The sequence below is a fragment of the Gymnoscopelus braueri genome (genome assembly GCF_963280865.1).
Source record: "Gymnoscopelus braueri genome assembly, chromosome: 4".
Classification (NCBI taxonomy): domain Eukaryota; kingdom Metazoa; phylum Chordata; class Actinopteri; order Myctophiformes; family Myctophidae; genus Gymnoscopelus; species Gymnoscopelus braueri.
Genome location: NC_137605.1, coordinates 12,838,071 through 12,856,096, shown reverse-complemented (window position 1 = coordinate 12,856,096; position 18,026 = coordinate 12,838,071). Strand labels below are relative to the sequence as shown.

General features: G+C 37.3%; 1 protein-coding gene across 1 annotated transcript; it reads right to left on the bottom strand.

Annotated features, from left to right (window-relative positions):
• Positions 1-3,773: 3,773 nt before the first annotated feature.
• LOC308083362 (uncharacterized protein) lies at positions 3,774-6,292 on the bottom strand. Its single transcript, XM_080425661.1, has 5 exons — positions 6,003-6,292; positions 5,529-5,802; positions 5,036-5,172; positions 4,723-4,935; positions 3,774-4,618 (listed from the first exon to the last, which is right to left on the bottom strand). The coding sequence occupies exons 1-5, from the start codon at positions 6,210-6,212 to the stop codon at positions 3,806-3,808; spliced, it is 1,647 nt and encodes a 548-aa protein (XP_080281787.1). The 5' UTR covers positions 6,213-6,292; the 3' UTR covers positions 3,774-3,805.
• Between the last annotated feature and the right edge of the window lie 11,734 nt (positions 6,293-18,026).

The following is an 18,026-nucleotide window of genomic DNA, read 5'->3' as shown; positions in this document are numbered from 1 at the left end:
GTCAGGCAAGGTGAGACAGATATGGCACTAAAGGATCGAAGGATCACTGTAGCCACAGCCATAAAGGCTTGCAATTTTGTGTGAACGCTAGCATCTCTTTTCACGGTGTCGCTCCTTCTTTCCTGCATGGTGTGTGCTTGCTGTATGTGTGCTTAGTCTGACTTTTAGTCGTCAGTTGGGCGAAGATTAACCTTCCTAGCTTATCTTTTCTAGCTTAGCTCCCCCTGATAAATGGTCGACTATTGCCTACCGGCCCATTGGCCCCGAATGTAGCATGTTTGTTTATTGTTGTGAGTAGCCTTGTGATATGTATTTGGGGGTTCAACATTCACTGCATTATTGTATACGGTGATCATGTGGTTTTAGAAATTGCTTGGGAAACCCAATTTATATAAATTCTTCATTCATTCTTTTCCTTGACATAACATCATCAAGTATATACATCATAGTTGTATATTTATTATTATTAAGAGCAAATTCCTTGCCACAACCAGGTTACATTCTGGCGTTAGTCGGCACGTTTCAATGACACATGAATTTATTTTATTTTATTTTTATTGTGTTGAAATAGTAAGTGTAACAAAACAGCAGTTGGTGCTCCGTGGGACCAGCTGACTGCTCCCATCTTCCCAGTGTAACACCAGAAGTGTCTGATTAGCCTGTTTATTGACTGTTTGGCCATGGCTAATGAACTCCAGGACCCGAGAGAGTTGGTGCGGCAGGCAACTGCAGGCTGACAAGGAGCAGCTACTGGTTGAACAGGAGATGGCAGAGATTAAAAACATGGTAAAACAACGGCAAGAGCAGCTAAGTAAACTTACACAAGGCCTCCTAGCGCTACAGTCAGCCTCTAAACCTTCTCACAGCCTCTAGACACTTCCAGCCTCACTTTTCAGGTCCCGTCATACGCAGGCGGTGCCAGAAATCGGGTCATTACGCCAGGGGGTGTTACCAACCCATAGGCAGCCTGTACCAGGACCCTGCTACTGTGCTGCAAGCTGCACAGCTAATAGCCACCCAGACAGCCAATTCCGCCCCTCCAGAACAGTCAAAAGTTGATCTGGCTGCCCTTCAAGCTGCTGATCCCTCCATTCTGGCAGGAAAAAACGGATGCCTGGGCGTAGTGAGAGCCTCTCTTCTGAAACCCTGGGTCATCAGAAGCAGTGGGATCGTCTCACCCTGGAGGACACCCTGCTGCACAGGGTGTACAGAAGGCCAGACGGAAGGAGGGCAAGTCCATCAGCTGTTACTAACGGTGGGGTCTGAGGGAGGAGGTGTTATACCAGCTACACCACATGGTCAACAGGGTACAGAGTGAACCACTTAACTGATCAGGCAGAAGTATTACTGGCCAGGTATGGGGCAGACAATCAAACAATGGGATGGCCCCCACCATCAATCAGGTCGCCATGCCCCCTAAACCAGGTGGCTGTGTTCTCCAGCTCTTTAACAGAATGCATTTTCAGGTCGGGATACCAATTTTACTGTATCCTGTGTGAGAGAACTCACACAGGATACAGATAAAACAAGTGAAAATGGAGGTGATGACAAAATCATAACTGGAACAATATTAAATGTAAGCTGATGAATGGGTACTCTCTCCTGAATGGTTGAAAATGCAACTAATCTGAAAATGTACTTTCTGTTTATTAAAGAGCTGGAGAGACAGGGAGACCCCTGTTACTGAACAGACACTCTATAGCAATGATTACTATCATTTTTTTTTTTAATGTGTTTTTGTGTGAACCGCCGTATTGGACGGATTGATTGATTGGCATGGCATCAGCTAATGGTGATTATTTTCAAATATGGTAAACAAATAAACAAAATAAACACTCTACAGCAATGATTGCTATCAGAATATAGTGCTTTAACCTTTTAACCAAAAATAAATGTTTTGTTTTGACCCAACAAATATCACTTACTCTACCTTTAATATCAGTCACCAACAGAATCAGTAAACTGATTAAGAAGGCCAGACAATAATGTGGGGGTGGAGCTAGACTCCCTGTCGGTAGTGTTGTCCTGCATGAACCCATCAAGACGAGCATTAATTTGTCAACCTACAATGACAGCATGACAGCACTTGGCAAATGTAACCTAGTTTTTCTTGACATCTAATCTTTTCTTCCTCACGCCATCGCTACGTGACACTTATTTATGGATGCCAGTTTCCTTCACTTTTACACCAATTGTATAACCAGTTACAATTGTATTTTATTTTATTTTATGCAGTTACAGGACAACAACTATAACAAAACAGCATGTACTAGTTCAGAAATAATACCATTTCCCAACTACAGTAAAAAATACACCATAGATAATGAAATAACATTGTATTAAGTAAATAAGTTAGTAGGTAGGTGGCCCTGTGTTCAAAGTGTTTACCCTGAGACTGAGAGGTTGGGTTTCCATCCCCGGCTGCTTCATACCAAAGACTTGGCAAAGCTTACTAACCTATAGGAAAATGTAGTTGCACTGTAATCCAGTTGGAGAGAAATGCACTGTAATCCAGTTGGAGAGTAATTTTATTGGACAATAATGTTAAAAGTCTTGTAATTATCTAAACATTTAAATAATAATGTCTAATCATTATTGATAATCAGCATGAGAAAAGAAAATGCAAAGGAAATTCTTTGTTTCATCAATGACTAGTTATATTTGCTTGTGATGCTACTTGGGGTCTAGATTAGTGGGTTAGCCAGCTTGCTTGCTCGCATGGGCACGCTGGGCGAGACCTCGCCGGTTGAGTGTCTAAATGGACGTACTGGAATATGGTGGCAGTTTGGCCCAATGACGTTATGTTGAGGCTTTACAGATCTGTTTACGTTCTCTGTGCATGCAATCTGTGTTGTGACTGTTACCGGGGGAAGTACATACGACGAAAGTCCCCCCTATAGGGTGTGCCAACGTGTCGTCACCAAAGGGTCGCCACGCCCCCCTTTTGAGGCTGCAGCAGCGACAAGGGTCAGAGAGTACACAGAAAGGACAACTTTGTTTTTTTACAACAGGTTTATGTTTTAACTTGTAATTAAAGTAAATAAAATAAAAATGTTAATTTACTAACATAAAAGTATGTAATCCCAGACAAAAAATCAGCTTGCATTGAAAACACATTGTGTTAAAATTGCCCGCAATGGGGCAACCATGATAAAATCCCATATTCTAGCTAGAAACACCCATACTAGCATAGGCTGCTGACGTTAATTTGTGACGAATAACATAGAGATAAAATTCATCTAAGTTTAAATCCGGCATGCAAACAGGCTCACTATGAAAAAGGTGACAGTGTGCCCACGCGCGCGAAAACATTTTTGGGGGGCCCAAACACGTTTTGGGGGGCCCAAACACGTTTTGGGGGTGTGGGACAATACAAGATTTTACTACACTTGATTCAATCAGTACAAATCTATACTACTATATTAACATTAATTCCCTTATGAGATCATAGAAAAAAAAGACAGATGCTCATTTACTCCAACAAGTCTTTTATTTCAATCACAGGTCAGCTTGTTTCTGCAAGAAACACTTGAAAGAACTTGTGATAGCATACTATAATATACCATTGGAAGTTACACACAAAATAGATTTGTGGTTAATATGACACATCAGTCAGTACTGCTTTGCCAGGCAACTGCGGCCTGCAATTTAGCCATGTAAAACACCTGGAGAACACCACCCTTCTTATTCAGCCCTTCTGTCACTGCCTGAGATTCAAAGCCACACACTGTCAGCCAGGACACTTGTCAGTCTCCATCACACTAAACAAATAAAAATATATAAAATAATGTTGGGAACAGTTCTGTCAGTGTGGAGGCCTGAGTGCCTTTGTTTTGTCCTTGCCTGCTGCCATTTTGGCCTTTTTGGCCTGGACCAGTGTTTCAAGGGCCTTCTGTCTCTGCTTTGCTGCATGCTTCAGCCTTGCTCTCTTCTCCTGTTCAGCTGCCTGCTTTTTGCTCCCCTGAGCACTGCCAGAAGGTTGGCAGTCATATTTGCTCTGCTGCTGTCGCTTTTCTAGGAAATTATGTTGACGCTGGCGTTTGTCAGTGGCTCCTGCTGACCGGATATTCTTGCAGAGTACGCCATCCACCTCACCATACTTAGCATCCTCCCTCCTGAACATCTCAACAGCAGTCTTCTCCCTTGACAAGAGGGTGTATTTGACTGTTTGGATGGCATTAAACGTTGAGATGTTCATCTTTCCACTTCTGGCGTCGATGATCTCATTCATCAGGCTGAAGGACGACTCAACGGTGGGTCCATGAAAGATGGAGAGAGCACATCTGACCAATGCACTGAGGGCTGGGTATTTATCCCCCTTATCAAATACCTGACCCCACCACTCCACCATGCTCTCTCCCTCCTTGAACGTGGACAGGCTCAGATCTGTGTTGTACCGTGTGAGCTCTTTGTGGATGTCTCCATCAGCTGGTAAGAGGTGGCCCAGCATTCCACCTAACTTCTTCAGCTGGATGGCTGCCTGTGAATGGCCTCTCATTAGTGGGTCCAGAGCAGACAGGGCCCTCAGTGTCGGGCTGGCCAAGGGGAGCTTCTTCTGCATATAGCAAGCAGTAGTGATGTACGCTTTTCTCACCTTCTGCATGAATGGCTTCAGCAGCTGAAATGCAGTTAAACAAAACTGGACATTAATACAGGTTTTCCAAAACAATGCGAAAGAAAATGTCAAGTCTCAAATGTAAATGAATAGAAGAGGCTACTTACTGCATGATTGGGCTTACTGGTCCTGAATGTGTCTGCTTCCTTCCCCACATACATCTCCCTGGCAGGCAGCAGCATGTCATCCACCAGTACCAGCTCCACCAGAGTCCTAGGTGACACTTGGGTGATGTGTTCAGCTTTCACAAAGCAAGCCATGAAAGCCAAGAACAGCTCCAGCTGTTTGTCATGCAGTTTGTGAACCAAGGTTTGGCTACCCTGCATATGTAGAACAAAAATGGAAAATGGAATGAAATGGAAAAACAACCATTGGATACACAAGCGTAGTAAACAGTTGGAATTAATGTTTAACACCCACCTGGAAAACCATGACGTATTCCTTGAGGAGAGCCAGTACACCCATGTAAAGGCTGAGCTGAAGCAGTGTTGTGGTCTCCTCGTGCCACGTCTTTCGACAGACTCTCTTCTTACGGTCTCTGCCTTGCGGCGTCATGCCTGTGAAAAAATAATCAGTAATGTAAGTGTCTGTGACAGGCTCAACTGTAGGACAGACAACATTTAGGACAAAAGCAATATTTTTTCCATGAAATCACACACTGTTTGCTACGCCTGGTTTTAATGTTGGTAGATAGCATTAAAAAAAAAAAAATGACTGTAATGCATACAGAAAAGTAACACAAGCAAGTTACCAGACTTGACAGAGACCGCCTCTCCCTGAATGTGTGTGGAGATGACAGATTTATCGTGTGTTCAACAAGTGTGTAGTGTCACCAAGCTATGAGTGCATTAAAATTAAATCAGCCATCCCCCATAATCAATAAGGACTCAATACAACTAGTGATCATCTTCACCTTTTCGATTGAGGTCCTCATGTAGGGTCCTGATTCTGGCTCTTGCCTTCTGGTTGACCTTGTAATGGGTGTACATGTTCTCCAGAGGCTCTCTATAAAGCTCCTGGTCTTCTGTGCTTAGAAAGCCAAAGTAGAGGACCTTGTAAGCTGGAAACATGGTGTATGTTGCCATACTGGCATCATATGCTGACAGCCACCGGTGGGAAACAAACCCTCTCTGAGGGCTGGAGGCAGGGATGTTGAGAATGTTGCATACCTCCTTGAAGTACATCACCTGTCAAAAAGAGAGCCTATGAAATGATGCATTTCCTTACACTTCCCCTAAATGTTCTCATTGTTAAACGTCCCAGGCCCTCCCTACTATAGCATTTGTTTAGGTTATGAGGACGAGGCTATGTGCCAGACAATAGATTTGTAATACATTCAGTTCAATGAACAAGGAAACAAATGCAAATTAAGTCAATTTATTTGTACCTGATCTGGACACCACTGATGATCCATCTGCACATCCCTGAACAGCTGCTCAAGATAGTTCTCAAAGGGCTCTGTAAACTTCTTTGCAGAGTTGTGCATGTGGTGACAGGAGTCCCCATCGACGTCGAGCAGGGTTGGACAGTACTTGTGAATCCTGGTCTCAAGGCCAGACTTGCTACCCCTCATGACGGCGCAAGAATCCATCAGCATGCTAACCAGATGTTTCCAGGGTAGGTCATTCTTGCTGAAGAACTCACAGAGCGCTATTTCCAAGGTGTTGGCGTTCCCTTTTAGAAGCTCCAGGGACCCCAAATGCTCCACTATCACCTTCCTCAAGTCCTGATGGTAGTAGCTGACGAGGATGGAGAGTACCTTCAAATCAAATGTAAAAATCAGGGTTTATTTGCCACATGTAAAATAAACATTTTGATTGGACAAATAATTGCTTCTCAGCAATATAATAGGTATTCAAGTAATGATAATAACAGAAAAAGGAAAAGATTGCATGCATCTTGTTATTAAATATGAGACCAACCTTTTTGTTGTTATTTGAAGTGCTCTCATCCAAGTTTAGGGAAAAGGGAAATCTCCTCAGGTTGGAGAAGGTCCTTTCAGAGTACGTCCGCCCTAGACCATAGACCATTTTGTATCTGGCAGCTGTCCTCGAAAGCTTGAGTCCATTCAAGGCCACTTTGTCCAGAGCCAGAGCCTGAGCAAGCTCCACAACTACCGGTGCAATGGCAAAGGGGAGCGAATGCTCTGCAAGCACTCCAAGGACCATGGCCTAGAACACAAATGGTAAAATGAGTTAAAAGCAGCTAGTGTGGCTTTATTCTCTTGGGTAAATTGCAAAGTGTAGAATGCTGCTGGTGCTGAACTTTGGGTCTACAACATCGTGGTCATACATATGTTCCCCAGGTTCTATGTTCCCTGATTACCTTAGGGTTATGGTTAGTGGGTTGTAAGCAGGGAACATAGAACCTGGGGGAAATAGATACGCTCCCACAACAGCACATACCTCTGCATTTGCTGTGCGGTTCACAATTGCAGTTGGCAACTTTGCCTGGCATCGCTGCCTTACACCTTCTGGACCCTGTAGTAGTGGAGCTGAAGTGGAAGCTCCTACTTCAGGTCCAGCAGGTGGTAAAAGGGTGCTGCCTATGCTGTGTGTTGTGGCGATGTCAAGCACTTTTTTTTTGTGCATATCTGTTTTGCAGTGTGCAATCATAGCATGACTGCCCTTGGTTGAATAGTTTATCTCCTTGCAGCAGAGAATGCACCGTGCATAACCTCTTTTATCAATCTTCTTATAAATGTCTGATAAAGGAAACTTGTGCTCTTGTCCCTTTATCTCCATTTGTACCTCTAGTTTCAGCCAAGCCCAGTTCCAGCTGCACCTAAGGCCTGCATCCAACTTCTTGACTACCAATGCCTCACTTTCCCCTAAATCCCTCATTCTGAAAAGAAAATCACAGGAAACAGTTTTGTTTTAGGTTTAGTTGATGTTACAGTTAGATCACTCAAATCATTTCAAAGAATACATTAATATCATGATATACCTCTCAAAAGAATAGTTTTCTGGACCCTGTTCTCCCCTGGCTGCAAAAGTAGCATTTAATTGCTGATCTGTGCAGTGGTGTTGAGTAACTAAGTATTTACTCAAGTACTGTACTTAAGTACAATGAGGTATGTTTTACTTTAGTGGAGTATTTCCAATACTTTTACTCCACTACATCTGAGGAAAATATTGTATGTTTACTCCACTACAATTATTTAAAAACTGTAGTTACTTTTTAGATTTGTATTACTAAACCACATAGATAGATATATAATATATATATATATATATATATATATATATATATATATATATTATATTATATATAAAATATATAATATAAATACATATATATACATTATATATATATATATATATTATAAATATGTATATTAAATATATTATATATATATAATATATTAATAATATACATATAATATACATAATATATATAATATTATATAATTATAATGTATGTATTATATACATAATACATTTACATAATTATATACATATATACATGTATATATAATATATATTATTATTATTATATAACTACTGATGAATATACTGTATATTATTATTATTATTATTATTATTATTATTATTATTATTATTATTATTATTATTATATAAATACTGATGTTTATCAGTATTCAGTCGGCTGGGATGAAAATCAGCATCTCCAAATCTGAGGCCATGGTTCTCAGCAGGAAACTGGTGGATTGTGCAGTCCGGGTAGGGAATGAGGCTTTGCCCCAGGTGAAGGAGTTTAAGTATCTCGGGGTCTTGTTCACGAGTGAGGGGAGGACGGAGCAGGAGATCAGCCGGAGAATCGGAGCAGCAGGAGCGGTATTGCAGTCGCTGTACCGCACTGTGGTGACGAAAAGAGAGCTGAGCCAGAAAGCAAAGCTCTCGGTCTTCCGAGCAATCTTCGTTCCTACTCTCACCTATGGTCATGAAGTGTGGGTCATGACCGAAAGAATAAGGTCGCGGGTACAAGCGGCCGAAATGAGTTTTCTCAGACGGGTGGCTGGCATCTCCCTTAGAGATAGGGTGAGAAGTTCGGTCACCCGGGAGAGACTCGGAGTAGAGTCGCTGCTCCTTCGCTTGGAAAGGAGCCAGCTTAGGTGGTTCGGGCATCTAGTACGGATGCCTCCCGAGCGTCTCCCTAGGGAGGTCCTCGCTGCACGTCCCACTGGGAGGAGACCCCGGGGCAGACCAAGGACCAGATGGGCGGATTACATCTCCACACTGGCCTGGGAACGCCTCGGGATCCCCCAGGAGGAAGTTGCTAATGTTGCTCAGGAGAGGAAGGTCTGGAGCTCTCTGCTGGAACTGTTGCCCCCGCGACCCGACTCCGGATAAGCGGTTGAAGATGGATGGATGGATGGATGATGTTTATGAATATACTGTATATTATATAATAATATACATATATACATATATATATACATATACATATGTAATAATAATAATAATATACAGTAAATTCAATATACATATGATATATATTATATAATAATATATATAGATATAATATTAATTATATAATAATTATATCAATTATATCAATAATATATATAATATACAATACAATATATATATATTATATATATATATATATATATATATATATATATATATATATATATATTATATTATATATATTATATTATATATAATATATAATAATTATTATATTTATATATTAATTATATAAATATATAAATATAATAATATATATAAAATATGTAATATAAATATAACTACTGATGAATATACTGTATATTATTATTATTATTATTATTATATAAATACTGATGTTTATGAATATACTGTATATTATATAATAATATACATATATACATATATATATACATATGTAATAATAATAATAATATACAGTATATTCAATATACATATGATATATATTATATAATAATATATATAGATATAATATTAATTATATAATAATTATATCAATTATATCAATAATATACAATACAATATATATATATTATATATATATAATATATATATATATATATATATATATATATATATATATATATATATATATATATATATATATATATTATATTATATATAATAATTATTATATTTATATATTAATTATATAAATATATAAATATAATAATATATAATATAAATATAACTACTGATGAATATACTGTATATTATTATTATTATTATATAAATACTGATGTTTATGAATATACTGTATATTATATAATAATATACATATATACATATACATATGTAATAATAATAATAATATACAGTATATTCAATATACATATGATATATATTATATAATAATATATATAGATATAATATTAATTATATAATAATTATATCAATTATATCAATATATATAATATACAATACAATATATATATATATATAATATATATATATATATATATATATATATATTATATTATATATAATATATAATAATTATTATATTTATATATTAATTATATAAATATATAAATATATAAATATAATAATATATATAATATAAATAATATAAATATTTAATATAATATATTAATATATTAAATATTTATATTATTTATATTATATATTTTATATATATTATTATATTTATATATTTATATAATTAATATATAAATATAATAATTATTATATATTATATATAATATAATATATATATATTATATATATAATATATATATATATTGTATATTATATATATTATTGATATGATTGATATAATTATTATATAATTAATATTATATCAATAAATATTATTATATAATATATATCATATGTATATTGAATATACTGTATATTATTATTATTATTACATATGTATATGTATATATATATATATATATATATATATATATATATATATATATATATATATATATATATATATATATATATATATGTATATTATATAATATACAGTATATTCATAAACATCAGTATTTATATAATAATAATAATAATATACAGTATATTCATCAGTAGTTATATAATAATAATAATATATATTATATATACATGTATATATACACATGTGTGTATATATATATATATATATATATATATATATATATATATATATATATATATATATATATATATATATATATATATATATATATATATATATATATATATAATTATGTACATGTATTATGTATATAATACATACATTATAATTATATAATATTATATATATATATTATATGTATATTATTTATATATTATATATTATATAAAATATAATATTTAATATATGTATTTATAATATATATATATATATATATTAATATATAATTTATATATATATATATATATATATATATATATTTATTATATTATATATTTTATATATATTATTATATTTATATATTTATATAATTAATATATAAATATAATAATAATTATACATTATATATAATATAATATATATATATATATATATATATATATATATATATATTATATATATATAATATATATATATTGTATTGTAAATTATATATATTATTGATATAATTGATATAATTATTAGCTTGTAGATCTACTATTTTCAAATAGCCTATGTATGTAGGCTAGTTGAAAATGGCAGATCTACAAGCTCACAACGCATCACATTGTGAGCTTGTAGATGTACTATTTTCAAAATATTTTAATACATTTTGAATACTTGAAATGGACAGTCTGCATAATGAGTACTTTTACTTTTGGTACTTCAAATAAGTACATTTTTGATGCCAATACTTCTGTACTTTTTTAAAGTAAATTCTGAATACAAGACCTTTACTTGTAACAGAGTATTCTACATTGTGGTATTGATACTTTTACTCAAGTAAAAAAAATTGACTACTTCTTCCACCACTGGATCTGTGTCATTACTTACCCCAAAACTAATAGTGACCAATGTCAAGAAAATACACAAAAATATACCCAACAGTGAGTGCAACTTATTTTATCTAGTCTACTAACTCAAACCACCATGCATTGATTACGGGTTGTATTATAATAATAGCCTACAATAACGTGTGTTTATAGTCCATTGCGTCCGCGACCCGTTGTGAGCTTGTAGATCTGCCATTTTCGATGCGCGACCCGTCGAACGGCGAAGTAGACCCATTTACATCGTACATCGAACGAGCTTTAAGCTTGAACGACAAAGTAAATAAGTCAATTTGCAGATTATAAAACACAATAGTTACTCTTTTGACAGGTCCATCATATACATTTCTCTCCATTTTTATCTCTTACCTCACGCTTCTTGCCCGGCGGCAGGTTTACACTCGTCTTGTTCACTTGTTGTTGTCCGATGTCTCTGGTCGTCTTTCCATACATTGATTTGATCGCCATCGCAGGTGTTGCTGATTTTTAAGCACGCGCTCACGCGCACGCAGCTCGACGCACACTCACCCAGCTGCCGCTTGTTGACAATTAATCCAGCACACGTCATTATGGATGGTCCGTCTGAAAGATCACTCCGGGCCCAACAACACCCGAGGCCGAGATCGATAGGACCCCCCCACCCCCCCCCCCCCCAAAAAAAACACCGGATCTCCACGAATCACACAAGTGCCCTATTTGATTTCAAAACGGCGAATTTCGCCGAAAAGTGACACTTTTGCATGTCTGTTAAATTAGCTGACATCTTATCTTTAGACAGCAGAAGGAAAATACCGTACACTCAAAAATGTATGTTTACACCTCAAAATCCGTTATTTTTTTCTGCTGAGATTAATTGATCATTTTATCCTTCCATAGGCATAGAGAGGACCCTACTGAGAATGTGCACAAGAAGTCTCACCCCTCTAGCTTATTTCTAATTAGAATGATCGAGTGTGTTACTTTTGCCGCCCGTTACTTTTGTCCCGAGTCTCCCTTTTGTGTTTTAATAACAAATGACTGAAAACGGGGCATCGTTACCCTGTCTGGCTTCACATGTAAATTGTGTTTCATTTGTAAATTATATTTCACTTGTAAAGTGTTGTTTCGTTGTTTTGCATCTGTATGCTGTAGTCGTTGCACGAAAACCTGTTGGTCTAACCTGGCCTGACCTTGACTCCCTGTCAGTAGTGTCTGAGAGGAGGATGCTGTCCTGTACATGAACCCATCAAGACGAGCATTAATTTATCAACCTACAATGACAGCATGACAGAACTTGGCAAATGTAACCTAGTTTTTCTTGACGCCCAACATTTTCTTCCTCACGCCATCGCTACGTGTCACTTATTTATGGATGCCAGTTTCCTTCTCTTTTACACCAGTTGTATAACCAGTTACGATTGTGTTTTATTTTATTTTATGCAGCTACAGGACAACAACTATACAAAACAGCATGTACTAGTTCAGAAATAATACCATTTCCCACCTACAGTAAAAATACACCATAGATAATGAAATAACATTGTATTAATACATTTTGAATACTTGAAATGGACAGTCTGCATAATGAGTACTTTTACTTTTGGTACTTCAAATAAGTACATTTTTGATGCCAATACTTCTGTACTTTTTTAAAGTAAATTCTGAATACAAGACCTTTACTTGTAACAGAGTATTCTACATTGTGGTATTGATACTTTTACTCAAGTAAAAAAATTTGACTACTTCTTCCACCACTGGATCTGTGTCATTACTTACCCCAAAACTAATAGTGACCAATGTCAAGAAAATACACAAAAATATACCCAACAGTGAGTGCAACTTATTTTATCTAGTCTACTAACTCAAACCACCATGCATTGATTACGGGTTGTATTATAATAATAGCCTACAATAACGTGTGTTTATAGTCCATTGCGTCCGCGACCCGTTGTGAGCTTGTAGATCTGCCATTTTCGATGCGCGACCCGTCGAACGGCGAAGTAGACCCATTTACATCGTACATCGAACGAGCTTTAAGCTTGAACGACAAAGTAAATAAGTCAATTTGCAGATTATAAAACACAATAGTTACTCTTTTGACAGGTCCATCATATACATTTCTCTCCATTTTTATCTCTTACCTCACGCTTCTTGCCCGGCGGCAGGTTTACACTCGTCTTGTTCACTTGTTGTTGTCCGATGTCTCTGGTCGTCTTTCCATACATTGATTTGATCGCCATCGCAGGTGTTGCTGATTTTTAAGCACGCGCTCACGCGCACGCAGCTCGACGCACACTCACCCAGCTGCCGCTTGTTGACAATTAATCCAGCACACGTCATTATGGATGGTCCGTCTGAAAGATCACTCCGGGCCCAACAACACCCGAGGCCGAGATCGATAGGACCCCCCCACCCCCCCCCCCCCAAAAAAAACACCGGATCTCCACGAATCACACAAGTGCCCTATTTGATTTCAAAACGGCGAATTTCGCCGAAAAGTGACACTTTTGCATGTCTGTTAAATTAGCTGACATCTTATCTTTAGACAGCAGAAGGAAAATACCGTACACTCAAAAATGTATGTTTACACCTCAAAATCCGTTATTTTTTTCTGCTGAGATTAATTGATCATTTTATCCTTCCATAGGCATAGAGAGGACCCTACTGAGAATGTGCACAAGAAGTCTCACCCCTCTAGCTTATTTCTAATTAGAATGATCGAGTGTGTTACTTTTGCCGCCCGTTACTTTTGTCCCGAGTCTCCCTTTTGTGTTTTAATAACAAATGACTGAAAACGGGGCATCGTTACCCTGTCTGGCTTCACATGTAAATTGTGTTTCATTTGTAAATTATATTTCACTTGTAAAGTGTTGTTTCGTTGTTTTGCATCTGTATGCTGTAGTCGTTGCACGAAAACCTGTTGGTCTAACCTGGCCTGACCTTGACTCCCTGTCAGTAGTGTCTGAGAGGAGGATGCTGTCCTGTACATGAACCCATCAAGACGAGCATTAATTTATCAACCTACAATGACAGCATGACAGAACTTGGCAAATGTAACCTAGTTTTTCTTGACGCCCAACATTTTCTTCCTCACGCCATCGCTACGTGTCACTTATTTATGGATGCCAGTTTCCTTCTCTTTTACACCAGTTGTATAACCAGTTACGATTGTGTTTTATTTTATTTTATGCAGCTACAGGACAACAACTATACAAAACAGCATGTACTAGTTCAGAAATAATACCATTTCCCACCTACAGTAAAAATACACCATAGATAATGAAATAACATTGTATTAATACATTTTGAATACTTGAAATGGACAGTCTGCATAATGAGTACTTTTACTTTTGGTACTTCAAATAAGTACATTTTTGATGCCAATACTTCTGTACTTTTTTAAAGTAAATTCTGAATACAAGACCTTTACTTGTAACAGAGTATTCTACATTGTGGTATTGATACTTTTACTCAAGTAAAAAAATTTGACTACTTCTTCCACCACTGGATCTGTGTCATTACTTACCCCAAAACTAATAGTGACCAATGTCAAGAAAATACACAAAAATATACCCAACAGTGAGTGCAACTTATTTTATCTAGTCTACTAACTCAAACCACCATGCATTGATTACGGGTTGTATTATAATAATAGCCTACAATAACGTGTGTTTATAGTCCATTGCGTCCGCGACCCGTTGTGAGCTTGTAGATCTGCCATTTTCGATGCGCGACCCGTCGAACGGCGAAGTAGACCCATTTACATCGTACATCGAACGAGCTTTAAGCTTGAACGACAAAGTAAATAAGTCAATTTGCAGATTATAAAACACAATAGTTACTCTTTTGACAGGTCCATCATATACATTTCTCTCCATTTTTATCTCTTACCTCACGCTTCTTGCCCGGCGGCAGGTTTACACTCGTCTTGTTCACTTGTTGTTGTCCGATGTCTCTGGTCGTCTTTCCATACATTGATTTGATCGCCATCGCAGGTGTTGCTGATTTTTAAGCACGCGCTCACGCGCACGCAGCTCGACGCACACTCACCCAGCTGCCGCTTGTTGACAATTAATCCAGCACACGTCATTATGGATGGTCCGTCTGAAAGATCACTCCGGGCCCAACAACACCCGAGGCCGAGATCGATAGGACCCCCCCATCCCCCCCCCCCCAAAAAAAAACACCGGATCTCCACGAATCACACAAGTGCCCTATTTGATTTCAAAACGGCGAATTTCGCCGAAAAGTGACACTTTTGCATGTCTGTTAAATTAGCTGACATCTTATCTTTAGACAGCAGAAGGAAAATACCGTACACTCAAAAATGTATGTTTACACCTCAAAATCCGTTATTTTTTTCTGCTGAGATTAATTGATCATTTTATCCTTCCATAGGCATAGAGAGGACCCTACTGAGAATGTGCACAAGAAGTCTCACCCCTCTAGCTTATTTCTAATTAGAATGATCGAGTGTGTTACTTTTGCCGCCCGTTACTTTTGTCCCGAGTCTCCCTTTTGTGTTTTAATAACAAATGACTGAAAACGGGGCATCGTTACCCTGTCTGGCTTCACATGTAAATTGTGTTTCATTTGTAAATTATATTTCACTTGTAAAGTGTTGTTTCGTTGTTTTGCATCTGTATGCTGTAGTCGTTGCACGAAAACCTGTTGGTCTAACCTGGCCTGACCTTGACTCCCTGTCAGTAGTGTCTGAGAGGAGGATGCTGTCCTGTACATGAACCCATCAAGACGAGCATTAATTTATCAACCTACAATGACAGCATGACAGAACTTGGCAAATGTAACCTAGTTTTTCTTGACGCCCAACATTTTCTTCCTCACGCCATCGCTACGTGTCACTTATTTATGGATGCCAGTTTCCTTCTCTTTTACACCAGTTGTATAACCAGTTACGATTGTGTTTTATTTTATTTTATGCAGCTACAGGACAACAACTATACAAAACAGCATGTACTAGTTCAGAAATAATACCATTTCCCACCTACAGTAAAAATACACCATAGATAATGAAATAACATTGTATTAATACATTTTGAATACTTGAAATGGACAGTCTGCATAATGAGTACTTTTACTTTTGGTACTTCAAATAAGTACATTTTTGATGCCAATACTTCTGTACTTTTTTAAAGTAAATTCTGAATACAAGACCTTTACTTGTAACAGAGTATTCTACATTGTGGTATTGATACTTTTACTCAAGTAAAAAAATTTGACTACTTCTTCCACCACTGGATCTGTGTCATTACTTACCCCAAAACTAATAGTGACCAATGTCAAGAAAATACACAAAAATATACCCAACAGTGAGTGCAACTTATTTTATCTAGTCTACTAACTCAAACCACCATGCATTGATTACGGGTTGTATTATAATAATAGCCTACAATAACGTGTGTTTATAGTCCATTGCGTCCGCGACCCGTTGTGAGCTTGTAGATCTGCCATTTTCGATGCGCGACCCGTCGAACGGCGAAGTAGACCCATTTACATCGTACATCGAACGAGCTTTAAGCTTGAACGACAAAGTAAATAAGTCAATTTGCAGATTATAAAACACAATAGTTACTCTTTTGACAGGTCCATCATATACATTTCTCTCCATTTTTATCTCTTACCTCACGCTTCTTGCCCGGCGGCAGGTTTACACTCGTCTTGTTCACTTGTTGTTGTCCGATGTCTCTGGTCGTCTTTCCATACATTGATTTGATCGCCATCGCAGGTGTTGCTGATTTTTAAGCACGCGCTCACGCGCACGCAGCTCGACGCACACTCACCCAGCTGCCGCTTGTTGACAATTAATCCAGCACACGTCATTATGGATGGTCCGTCTGAAAGATCACTCCGGGCCCAACAACACCCGAGGCCGAGATCGATAGGACCCCCCCACCCCCCCCCCCCCCAAAAAAAACACCGGATCTCCACGAATCACACAAGTGCCCTATTTGATTTCAAAACGGCGAATTTCGCCGAAAAGTGACACTTTTGCATGTCTGTTAAATTAGCTGACATCTTATCTTTAGACAGCAGAAGGAAAATACCGTACACTCAAAAATGTATGTTTACACCTCAAAATCCGTTATTTTTTTCTGCTGAGATTAATTGATCATTTTATCCTTCCATAGGCATAGAGAGGACCCTACTGAGAATGTGCACAAGAAGTCTCACCCCTCTAGCTTATTTCTAATTAGAATGATCGAGTGTGTTACTTTTGCCGCCCGTTACTTTTGTCCCGAGTCTCCCTTTTGTGTTTTAATAACAAATGACTGAAAACGGGGCATCGTTACCCTGTCTGGCTTCACATGTAAATTGTGTTTCATTTGTAAATTATATTTCACTTGTAAAGTGTTGTTTCGTTGTTTTGCATCTGTATGCTGTAGTCGTTGCACGAAAACCTGTTGGTCTAACCTGGCCTGACCTTGACTCCCTGTCAGTAGTGTCTGAGAGGAGGATGCTGTCCTGTACATGAACCCATCAAGACGAGCATTAATTTATCAACCTACAATGACAGCATGACAGAACTTGGCAAATGTAACCTAGTT

Bases quoted from the DNA above. Each gene is read 5' to 3' on its own strand.
- LOC308083362 (XM_080425661.1), bottom strand. From the start codon at position 6,212: ATGCTGATGGATTCTTGCGCCGTCATGAGGGGTAGCAAGTCTGGCCTT. The intron at 5,173-5,528 runs GTGAAGATGATC...ATTTTTTCACAG, and splicing joins TGAGGACCTCAATCGAAAAG to GCATGACGCCGCAAGGCAGA. The intron at 4,936-5,035 runs GTGGGTGTTAAA...CTACATATGCAG, and splicing joins AATACGTCATGGTTTTCCAG to GGTAGCCAAACCTTGGTTCA.